This window comes from Neomonachus schauinslandi, chromosome 12 (assembly GCF_002201575.2).
Source record: "Neomonachus schauinslandi chromosome 12, ASM220157v2, whole genome shotgun sequence".
Classification (NCBI taxonomy): domain Eukaryota; kingdom Metazoa; phylum Chordata; class Mammalia; order Carnivora; family Phocidae; genus Neomonachus; species Neomonachus schauinslandi.
The window spans coordinates 82,503,494-82,515,113 of record NC_058414.1 but is presented as its reverse complement, the minus strand read 5'-3'; the positions used below and the strand labels follow the sequence as shown (position 1 = coordinate 82,515,113).

At 59.3% G+C, this 11,620-nt stretch overlaps 1 protein-coding gene across 1 annotated transcript; it reads left to right on the top strand.

Annotated features, from left to right (window-relative positions):
* The first annotated feature begins 2,299 nt into the window (after positions 1-2,299).
* PRRT4 (proline rich transmembrane protein 4) lies at positions 2,300-11,013 on the top strand. The gene is made up of 4 exons (XM_021699404.1): positions 2,300-2,951; positions 3,037-3,141; positions 3,489-3,608; positions 9,165-11,013. Exons 1-4 carry the CDS (start codon positions 2,300-2,302, stop codon positions 10,988-10,990), a joined length of 2,703 nt encoding a protein of 900 aa, XP_021555079.1. The 3' UTR covers positions 10,991-11,013.
* The last annotated feature ends 607 nt before the right edge of the window (positions 11,014-11,620 follow it).

The window sequence follows — 11,620 nt, the reverse complement described above, 5'->3', positions numbered from 1 at the left end:
CAAAACAAAACAAAACAAAACAAAACAAAACAAAACAAAACAAAACACACTGATGGGCATTCTGCAGTTCACCTGCGAAGTGCTGCAGGCCCTCCCGTGTAGCGTACAACTGTTGAAAGCCACCAGGCTCTGGAGAGGTTAGCAGATAGACTGGGTACAAGTCCCTGCCAAGCTGTGTAATCCTGGGCAAATTCGGGACTTTTCTGAGCCTTACTTTACCTCCCTGTGAAATGGGGACCCCCAGAGGACTGCGGTGAGGACTAATGAGATATTCCACTTCTACTCACGGTGGTTCTTCTTGCCTGGGGTGCCGTCCCGGGGCGAGCTGCCGTGGTGGCGCGCGCGCGCGTGCAGGCGTGTGCGCGCGCGGGGCTCCGGCCCACGGCTGTGTTTCCCCGGGAAGGAGGGCGTGTGGGTGTGTGTGACCGGCCGCCAGGGGAGCGCGCGGCTGACGGCGCCGGACTGCTAGCGAGACGCCCGCACCCGCGGCCGATTGGCAGCGCGGGGTGAATGAGCGCGCGTCGGCGCGGGGCGCTGCGGTGCGCGCCCGCCTGCCTGCCGGGGGTGGGGGGCGGGCCGCGGGGGGGAGGGGCAGGGGAGAGGGAGGGAGGGGCGGGCGCGAGGGAGGCAGGCGGGAAGGGAGGGCGGGCGGTCAGAGCGCGGCTGCCGCGGAGCCCGGCGAGGGCGGCTCTGGCGGGGAGCGAGGCTCGCAGCCAGGAGGCGGCGCGGCGGGGAGGGAGTGCGGGGTGGCGAGCCGGACCGGGCCGGCCGCGGGGGGACAGCGCTGCGGGCCAGACCGGGGGCTGCCGCCGGGACGTGCCGAGGGGGCGTCGGGCGCGACCGAGAGAAGCGGCGAGCCTCGGCGGAGCGTTGTCCGGCTGGGCGCCTGGGCCGCCGCGACCTCCGGTTCTCGGGGGACTTGGCAGAGGAGACCCGCCTGCGGGAGGGAGCCGGAGGAGCAGGTCGGCGGGTCCGGGCAGGGGGAGAGGGAGAGCGAGGGCCAGCGAGAGCGAGCGAGCGAGCGAGCCTTCGAGGGGTGGGTGGGTGTGTAGGGGGACGAAGGTGTGTGATGTGTCTGTTCGGAGTGTGTGAATGTGGTGTAGGGGTGTGTGTGCCTCTCTGTGTGACTGTGTATACTGTGCGTGTCTGTGAGGGGCGTGCGTGTGTGTGTGTGAGAGAGAGAGAGAGAGGGGAGGCTGGGAGCTCACAGAGCTTGGGGCTGAACCCGTGTAAGAGGGGGGGCTCGGCAGAATCGGGTTGTGTGTGTGTGTACACGTGTGTGTGCAGGGGGTGTGAAGGGTGAGTGGGTGAGTGTGTCACGGGTGCTAGGTGTGGCTGTGTGTGTGTGATGTAAGGGTGCCGGGTGCACGTGTGTCCCTGGCTTACCCTTCCGTTCCCCCCCCAGATGTGTGTGCGTGGGGGGGGGTGTTGAGGGGGGAGGTAGGACTACGCTGCAGCAGCCCCTTGCCCGGCCTGCCTGCCTGGCCACCTTCCCCAGGAAGCCGGAGACGGCCAAGCTGCCCCTCCCCCAAATACTTCTAGGGTTAAGGGGGAGGGAGCAGGGCCAAGCCCCGGGAAAGAGGGGAAGGGCTGAAGGGACAGCTTCTGCCAGACCAGGGCACCCTGCTTCTCTGGCCCGAGCCTGGCTGCCTTCTCGGGCTCGGCCAGATCGCTCAGCCCTGTGCTTTGCCCCTCCCAGGGCCTTGTGTTCCCTGGGGTCTGAGTGAGAGAGAGTGCCAACACCTTAGGTTGGAGCCCGAGGTGGGGGTGGGAGCGGGTTGAGACTGCTCGGAGAGGGTTTGCTTGCTCACAGTTGTATCAGCAGAAGGGTGCTTGGCACATAGTAGGCCTCAATAAATATCTGAGAGTGGATGGGGAGGAGAGAGAGAAGAGAGAGGGAAGAGATCTGAGTCTGGGAATCCAAGTCCACCCCCTCAGCCATCGGGAGAGGATGGGGGCAGCTGGTTGCCTTCAGACCCCGGTCCCCAGATTGAGCAGGTAGGGGAGGCAGGGGTTTAGGGAGAGGGGCTTTGGCTGGAAGAGAAGGCGGAACCGCAAGAGAGAGATCTGTTCTGGAGCCTGAATGGAGGAAGGAGCTAGCAACTCTTCCTGGGCAGAGCCCTTTGCATCCTGCCCTCACCACCTGCTTCTCGGTGATCAGCAACCTGTCTCAGGGGGCATCCGATCCCAGGCAGCCAGGGCTCATAGCACCTCTCCTTTCTCCAGGACCTTCAAGCTCAAAAGGTGCTGAAGAACTGAGCCCCCTGCCCACTGAGGCCACCGGAGGCCAGGTGGGGCCATGGCAGGGCATGGCTGCCTGGGGCTGGGGCTGTTCTGCTGGGTCCTGCTTGCTGTTCCGGTGGGCCCCCAGCCTGCCTCCTCCGTCACAGGTGTCCCTCTCACCACTTTGACCCCACCACCTCAGAGTGAGGCCTCTATGCTGTCTCTCAACCTGGGACTGAACTTCAAATTCCACCTTCGGGGACCGGCTGCCGCCTGGGGGATCTCTGTCACGGAGGCCCAGCCACTCTCTCCTGGGCCGAGCCGGGAGCCCGAGGAAGAGGTGGCCAGTGGGCTGAGGACTGATCCCCTTTGGGAACTGTTGGTGGGCTCCCTTGGGAACTCCCCCCCGGAGTGGGGCTCTGCTGAAGGCAGCTCCACTCCCTGGGCCTCCTCCCTGTCTCCAGAGTCCACATCCCCCCTCTCTGGGCCCACTGCCCGGCCCACTGCTCCCTATCAGCCCAGGACGGGCACTGTGACCTGGGACACTGCTCTGACAGCCACGGCACCTCCGTCCAGTGCTCCCAGGCTCCGCCAGCGTGAGCTGGAGCTGAAGTTTGACATGGCGCTGAGAGCAGGCGCGGCCCCCACGCTCGGGCATCGAACGCTGCCCCTGCTGCCCAGCCTGCGGGCCAGTCTGGCAGAGATTGCGGGGCGCCTGGGACCCTTTGGTGAGTACCCACCCCGTCTGGAGGAGAGCCCCTGCTGGGCAGCCCAGCAGGTGGGAGGAAGCTTCAGCCTGGGCTCCTTTTGCAGGCTTCTTCGGCACTACTCTGTCCCCGCTGCGGAACTTCTCAGGCCCAAGCCCTCTAGGCCCAACTCCATCCCCAAGCTCTGCCTCTAGAGTTTCAGATTCTCCAGGTGAGCGTTGATTTCACTGCAACAGACACTTAGGGAACACTTGTGCGTGCCAGGCACTGTGCTGTGGGCCTAATCAGCATCGCCCTTTCTCTTTTGACTCTGTGTTCCTTCTCCCAGGGCATGAGGCATGGGCCACTGCTCCCATGGGGAGATGCCCTCTTTGCCATCCGAGTCTGGTCTGGTCCTGGTAGCTTAGCTCCCAGCATACGTGTGGTTACGATTTCTGGTCAGAGTACGCTGGCTCCCTTAACATAAGCTCTGGGGGAAGGACGGGATTTTCTCCAAAGCCCCAGAGGCCAAGGCTGGCTGGTAGGATGGCCCTTGAACCCCACGTGCTCCCTTTGCAGGGTTCTTTGGCACCACTGTGTCCCCGCCCCCATCCCCCCTGGAAAGAAAGCTTCCAAGCTCAGGCCCGTTGGACCCAGCCACTTCCCTAAACTCTGCCACGATGGCAACAGCATCAGTAGGTAAGTGTCCAATTCACTTGAACATGACATTTATTTAGCACTTACTACATGCTAGCCACTCATCTGCATTCTGGGACTCTTTTATTTCATTGTCATCATAATCATAATCACCATTCTCTTCATCATCAGCATGGAGATATATATTAACGGTCTGGGAACAAGTGTTGCCGGGGGCAGTCCCACACAGAGTTAAGTAATGGTCCCCCGGGAGTTTTGTAATCCCTGGCAGAGCAGGATGTAGACAGATGTATCAGAAGCAGGGGGATACAGGAACTCCTCATGGTTCCCACAGCCTCAGTACCAACTCCACCCTTCACGCCAGTCTGCCTGGCCTGCCTCTCCACCCCGCACCCCAACCTTGGGGCTCTCTCCTTTGCCGTCTGATCTGATATGACATGTCAGTTCTGAGCAGAGCTGGGCCCCTCATTGGAAAGACGCTGAAGAGAAGACTTTGAGCAGACAGATGCCACCCTTATTCAAGGAAGCCTTTCAGAATATACACATGGATAAGCTGGTGGTGCAGAGGAAAGAGCAGGGCCTCTGGAATCTTTTTTTTTTTTAAGATTTTATTTATTTATTTGACACAGAGAGAGAGAGATCGGAATCACAAGTAGGCAGAGTGGCAGGGAGCGGCAGAGGGAGAAGCAGGCTCCCCGCTGAGCAAGGAGCCCAATGTGGGACTCGATCCCAGGACCCTGGGATCATGACCCAAGCCGAAGGCAGACGCTTAACGACTGAGCCACCCAGGCGCCCGGGGCCTCTGGAATCTTGAGACTTGGTTTGGAATCCCAGTTCACTTACTAACTGGCTGGGTGAACTTGGGCAAGTTATTTAACCTCCCTGAGCCTGAATTTTCTCATATATCTAGGGTTTATTAATAATACCTCTCTTGTTATCATGAAGCTTCCAGATAATGCAAGCTCCTGGCAGGAGGCTGGGCATGAAGTAGAAGTTTATTAAAGAGTAGCTGTTAACCTTGGTTCTTCCCCTACTGCATCCCAAGTTCACTTCTAGACCCTACCTAACACCACGTACCCTTGGCCTCAAGATGTGATGGACAACACAACCCACAGGGCAGAGTGCACACTCAGGGAGAGGCTCTGGTAGGTGAGGCCCAGGGAGCCATGGAGAGGGACCTCTAGGCCCGGCTTTGTTCTGCAAAGCCTTTATACTGTTGCTGCAAATCGTCTCGGCCACTTCAAAGTAGGAACCAGCTCAGCAGTGGTCCCCCAGCTTCTTCCAGTTCCAGGCTTAACACAGAACCTGACTCTAGCTCACCCCCGAGCAGTTGCTGCACTCCTGGGCATGTGGCTGGGGAGGCAGCTGACCCCTCCCCATTCAGCCCAGTGTGTAGCAGTGGCAGGATCTGCTGTGGGGTGGGAGGCAGGCTCTGTGGCCCCCGGGGAAGGATGCTGGCTGGCAGTCTGTCAACCTTGGTGACAGTGCTGGCCAGGCAGGTTTAATGAGTCTGGACAGTGTCAGAGGAAGCCCAGCTCGCTGCCCCACCCCCTCCCCCGTCCTCACTGATGGCTGCAGGAACTCAGACTCTTCCTGGCTCTTTCTCTCAGATAGACCCAGGAGGGCTGGAGGCTTCTGGGCCAGAAGGTCAGGGACCTTGCTCCAGCCAGCAGCGTGTGTAGGAAGTACTGTCTGGCAGTTAGGGGACAAAGGGATTCTCTGTGTGTCTCCTCTAGGATCTTTCTAACCTAGGTGTGGTTAAGCTTTGACTCTAGAGCTTCTCTTCTCTAGCATTAGGCTCCCTTCACCTTGGGCAGAGCTAGGATTCAGCCAGTACACACGGGAGAAGTCGTGCAGGTCATTAACATATTGAAAGACTTTAAACCCTGTTGATAAGTACCCACTGGCCTTAGCCCCCTGAGCCCTCCCCTCCACTCCCTGACCACCCTGGCTGACGTCTGTTCTCATTGGCTGACATCTGCGCCATTTACAGTTGTTAAATATTTCGAATGTCAGTTACCCTTACAAAGAGGATCAATCTTCCATGATCCAAGAGGTGGGGGTGGGGGAGAGGAATGGGGCCAGGCAGCTGAATGGGCTACAACTTCTACTGGGAGAGTGATTTCCCAGCCCTTTGATCTGGGCAGCTGGTAGATAATCAGGCCTGACTTTTCCATAAATCTAGCAGGCCCAGCTCCCTGACTCCTTCCCAGCCAGCTGTGACCTCACCAATTACTCACATTGGCATCCTATCTCCTTTCTTGCCCCTGAGGTCAAGAGGGGCCACAGGCCCGAGTGGGACCACCTTGTAAGAGAGGGCTGCTCGGGAGAGGAACTTACTATCTTCTGGGAGAGACTGAGGGCTCCTTCTGGGGAAGCCTCAAGTGGGAAGACAGGGGATGAGGTCAAGTGGATTCTTCCAAGGCAGAAGCTGGGTCTTCTCTGCCTGTCCGCACCCACAGCATGGCCCAGCCCTGGGTACACAGGGCATGCCCACCTGCCCCCCAGAAAGCAATGCTCCTACTTCAGAACTACCTCCTCTGAGACCTGAGCTGTGCCTGTACTTTGTCTATGTTCTGGTTTTCATTTTTTTTCCTGGCTTCTTAGTAATGTTAAAAATTTGCTCTAGTTGCCGTAGTGCTTGGGGACAGAGGTGAGAGATGGGGTTTCTTGTGGCCCTTGGGTAAGAAGTGGAGCTGGAAGAAGGCAAGGAAGACAAGCTGTGCTTGTCTGCTCAGTGAACAAAGAGGAGGCCGTGAGGGGTGGCAGTCTGGTTCAGGCCGTGGCGCTCCTGGGCTCGGTCCCATTGCCTTTTTGTGAGCTCACCCAAGCTGAGGAAAAGCCAAGCAAACTCATCCACTTTGCTCAAGTGGGTTGGGCAAGAGCATCTGTGGGGACAAAGGAATGAGGTTGATAGAGGGGGTACAAATATTTGATGCTGCTAACATCAGACTGATACCCACCCCCATCAACAAGCCATCCCAGCTGAATGAACCTCATTTAACTCATGGCTGTGTCTTTATTAGGGGTTCAGGGGTGGTCAGTCCATCCAAATGGTGTTCTTTAAATAGGGTTCACAAAGTGAAACAATGTGTTGCCTTTCTAAGCAAGTTTAGGATGTGCTGAGAGACAACAGTCTTTTTTTTTTTAAGATTTTATTTGTTTATTTTCTATTTTTTTTTTTAAAGGTTTCATTCATTTATTTGATGGGGGCGGGGGGAGAGAGCAAGCACAAGCAACGCGGGGCTCGATCCCGGGACCCCAGGATCATGACCTGAGCCTGAGCCACCCAGGCGCCCCGAGAGACAACAGTCTTTTGTTGGTTAAATCAAGAACTAGTTTGAGGCCAGAAATAGTCACATTCACATGAACACAAACTGATGACCGATTGGTGATAAACATTAGCTGATAATGATGATACCAACAACAATCATATATCGAATGCTTATTATGCACCAGGCACCCTGAAGAGCTCTGGACACATCGTCCATTCATCCACAAACCAGCCTTATGCAGTAGGTACTCTTCCTGGTTCGGACTTGAGGAACAGGATGCAACGGGAGGCAGGGCACGTGTTACCATTTGCCGTAGGTGGCGAGCTGTGTATACTTAATTTTTTGGCTGCTTCCCTCTCTGCCCTCCCCAGTTGTCTGATTCTGTCTTCCCCTCCTCTCTCTCCAGAGCTGCTTTCTGTCCCCCACCCCCACTCCTTTTCCTCATTCTCAGGATTGCCTGTTCCCAGCAGGAACTGGCACAGCCCTGGGGGTGGGGGTGCACCTGGGGTCTTCCTGTAATGTACAGCTGAGACCAGGCGGGAGCATGGCCAGGCAGTTGGGGCAGGAGTCTGGCTGTCAGGAGACCCTTCCTCATTCTTTCTACAGCTGCCTCCTGTGCACCTCCCCATCCTCACCAGGGTGTCTCCATCCTTCACCACCATCTTTCTCCCTTCATACTTGTTTGCAGCTGCAGTTCTGCGGAGCTTGCTAGGTGGAGTAGGGAGAGGTTCAGCCTGAAGCATCTTCCTTTGCTGCCTGGCCATGGGAATAATCCTTGGATCTCTTTCTAACTCTTCTCTTGCTCCAGGAAAGTAAATTAGGGATCTTACTCCTCATCCTCTTTCACTTGACCCCCCCCCCAAAGATGTATTTATTTATTTGAGGCAGGGTGGCGGGGAGTGGAGAGGGAGCGAGCATGCTCAGGGGAGGGGCAGAGGGAGAGAGAATCTCAGCAGACTCTCCGCGGAGTGCAGAGCTCAATCCCATGACTCCAAGAGCATGACCCAAGCCGAAACCAAGAGTCAGACACCCAACCGACCGACTGAGCCCCTCCAGGTGCCCTTTGACTTCCCTTTCCCCGAGGGATGTGGGGAAGTTATTGGAGCACAGAATGGGGCGGGGGGCCTAAGTTAGCAAATCCTAGAGCACCTGAGGGGCTCACTCACTAAAATGGCATTTATCCCACTCGGCTCTCCCCAGTGGTTCCTTCCAGGGAGTTCAAGTGTAGCCTCAAGACCCAGGGAAGTCCATTTCAATGTCACCTTCTATAAAGTGGAGTGAGAACTCAAGGAGCATGTAAATTAAGAGCCTTAGACGAATGTTTTGTGACTGAGTCAGGATGGGGACCATGGCTATGGGTAAGCTAAGGGTTGGGGGTGTGGCAGACAGGAAGGCCAGGGAATAGGGAAGATTGTGTTCTCCTCAGATGCTGGGAACTGGAGTGTCTTACCTCTCCCCCCGCTGCATGTGTGCATATGTGTGTGTAGGGGCTTTTCCTGAAGAGATGGGAGAAGAGGGAAACAGATGAAAAAGGGCAGAGGAAACTTCTCCTAGCACCAAGGTGGGAGTTGGGAGTCAGGGGTGCAGAATAAGAGATAAGCAAACTAGTATTATGAAAAAGCTCTGGAATTGTGAGAAGGGGCTCAGACCAGTGCTCAGATCTGGATCCTAGTGGCAGCTCTGCCAGTTTGTGACCTTGGACAAGTCACTTTGCCTCAGTGTCTTCATTGGACAAATAAGAGGATTCATTTATTCAACGAATATCTGCTCAGTGCCAACTCTGCGCCAGGCACCATTTTGGGCATGGAGATTCAGCTGTGAGCAGAGCCAACAAAAATCTTTGTTCTTATGAAGCTTTCTTTCTGGTGGGAGGATTGACCTAGAGGGGCCTTCTCCAGTTCCTTCCAGTTGTAAAATTCTGTGGCTTCTTAAGAAAAACCCTTTTCCGGGCACCTGGGTGGCTCAGTAGGTTAAGCGTCTGCCTTCAGCTCAGGTCATGGTCTCAGAGTCCTGGGATCGAGTCCCGCATCGGGCTCCCTGCTCAGCAAGCATTCTGCTCCTCCCTCTTCCTCTACCCCTCCCCTGGCTGTGCTCTCTCTCTCTCTCTCAAATAAATAAACAAAATATATATAAAAAGGAAAACCCTTTTTAGTAGAATCGCAGAGTGATGAAGGGAAATGAACAACGCAGAGAGCTAAGGGTGGGTTAGGGATGCGGAGAGGGATGAGAGCTGGAACTACTGTTGGGGAGTTTGACGGGGAGGGGAAGGCAAGGGGCTGAGAGACCCGGTGAGTTGCCTCAGACAAATGTTCTTTGCCCACAGACCCCACCACCCCCACCTCCGGCCCAGATGACTCATCTCCTGCCAGCCTTGGGAAGCCTTCGGTGGAGCCAGAGTGTGGGTCAGGGTCCTGCAGCATGGGAGAATTGCCCGAACCCGAAGGGCAGCCCCCTGTGGCTCCGCTGCCCCTCTTCTTCCTGACCCTGGAAGCCAACTGGGCAGAGGCCAGAGCTCGCTGGGGGCTGGCCTGGGAGGCCCACGTATACGGGGTAGGCACTCTCTTCGGCCTGGTGGCCCTGCTGGCGCTGCTGGCCCTAGTCCTCCTGCCCTGGCGCTGCCCGCCCGGCGCCCCCTGCCTGGCGCTGCTGGACCTGCTCCTGCTCTCGGCCGGGATCACGCGGGCCTTCCCGCTCTTCTACGACGCCTATGGGCACCGCGATCGGCTGCCCCCGCTCGCCTGGCTGCTGCTGCAGGACCTGCCGCTGCCCTGCCTGGCCGCCGGCCTGGGCCTGGCCTGCCTGCTTCTGGCCCGGCCGCGCCCGCCGCGGTGTCCCGCCGGGCTGGCCGCGCTGCTGCTGCTGGGGCTGGGGCTGGCGGCCGCGGCTGCCGTCGGGAGCGCCGCCCACCGCCCGCTGCGGCCCCTGCGGCTCGCCTCCCGCGGGCTGCACGCCTTCCTCGCCGCCCTCCTTTCCGGGCTCCTGCTGGCGCTCTCCTGCTGGGGGGGACGGCGGCGGCGGGCCGGAGCGGCCCTGGGAGGGTCCGGTTTCAAGGGCGCCACCCCTCTCCCGCAGGCGCGCAGCCCCTTCGCCCCGCGCGAATCCTGGCGGCGCGCGGCCCGCACAGCCCCGGTGGCGGGCACCTTCGGGCTGCTGAGCGGAGCCCTGCAGGGCTACGAGGTGCTGCACGCCTTGGGCTATGGCGGCCAGCCTGGCCTGGAGGGACCCTGGCCCTGGTGGGCCTTCCAGCTAGGCCTGCGCTTGGGCGAGGTGGGCGTCGCGCTCCCGTTGGCGCTGCTGGGCCTCTACCCCGCGCTCAGCAGCCCCCGTGTGCCGCCGCGCTGCTGGGCCAAGCTCTTCCGCTTGTCCCCGGGCCACGCGGCCCCACTGCTGCCCGGGGGCTGGGTCACCGGGCCCCCAGACAAGGAGCCCCTGGGTGGCGCCATCGCGCGTGGCGACGCGGAGCTGCTGCAGCTGTGCGCCCTGGCAGGGCCAGGCCCCGACCTCCTACTCCAGGGAGGCGGCTGCCGGGGCTTCGAAGGCGCGGCGGCCAACCCGGCCCCTTCTCCGGCCTCCTCTCCCTGCAGCGATTACACCGTGGACTTCCGCCCGCCCTCCCCAATCAACCTGCGGCGCAGCATTGAGGAGGCCCTCTGCAGCGAGGCCCTGCTCACGCCCGGCCTCTTCCAGGGCCCCGCCTTCGGGGAAGCCCTGCCTGGGCTCGGCCTCTACCGCACCACCTCCTTGGTGGCGAGGACGGGGGCTGGGCCCAATGGGAGGTCTGAGGAGGCCCCTGGCTTCCCCGTGCCCCAGGAGCTCCCCTCTCCCGGGGCCTGGCCGGCGGGCAGCAGTGCCTCTTCCGGTTCGCTGTGCGGACTTTCGCGGGACAGCTCGTCCATGCTGCTATGCTCCAGCCCCGACAGGCCCCCACGCTGTCCGCTGGTCTGCGTCCTCAGTCCCCCGCGGCCCTCAGGATGCAGCCCTAGCCTCCCGGGCTCAGGCTCCTACCAGGCCCTGTCCCCACCCTCCCGCGACTCCCCAGAGCCTACTCCTGAGCTGCAGGCCGCGGAGGCTTTGCTGCAGGAGCAATTCCTGGACGCCTGTCGACAGATCGACGAGCTGAGTGTGGGCAGCGACACTATAGACCTGTGAAGAGGCGGCCCCCTGGCTGCCCCAGCTTACGCCCCCTCCTGGCGCCTGCTCTGCCCGAGACCTGCACACTGTAACCCTTCCCCGGTCCTGCCTGGCTCAGATACCTCTCCCAGCTTTCTTCCCCACCCAGGGGTCCCTGGGCGGGTGGGTCAGCAGCCAGGCTCTGTTGATTGGGGTTAGTGCCACCTCCTCTGGAGCCCTGGGCGCGGATTCCCTCAGCTGCAATTCTAGGCTGGCAGGGGTCCCACTTTCCTTGGCATTCACCAGCAATAAAGCTCCAAGGTGCTCCACTCCCGACCACCACTCCCCACTCTGGTGCTGAGTGAGAGGGGCTGTCCCTCAGAGGACCTCGAGACTGGCTTCGGTCCCCACAGCCACCTGTGCCATGCCCAGGAATCCCATTCCTGTGTGAGTGAGACTCCCTGTCCTCCACATGATCCTTCCCCAGAGAAGGGTCCATAGCCCATCGAGGAGACTCCACAGCAGTTGGGTGGGAGGTGAGCGCTTTCAGAGTTAATTTATCAATAAAATATTTTCAGAGAAAGGTCTGACCTTCTTGGAAAGGTTTAGATGAGTCAACAGTAGCAGTGGTTCCATCAGAACTGGAAGACAAGCAGTGTTTGGGTGGGG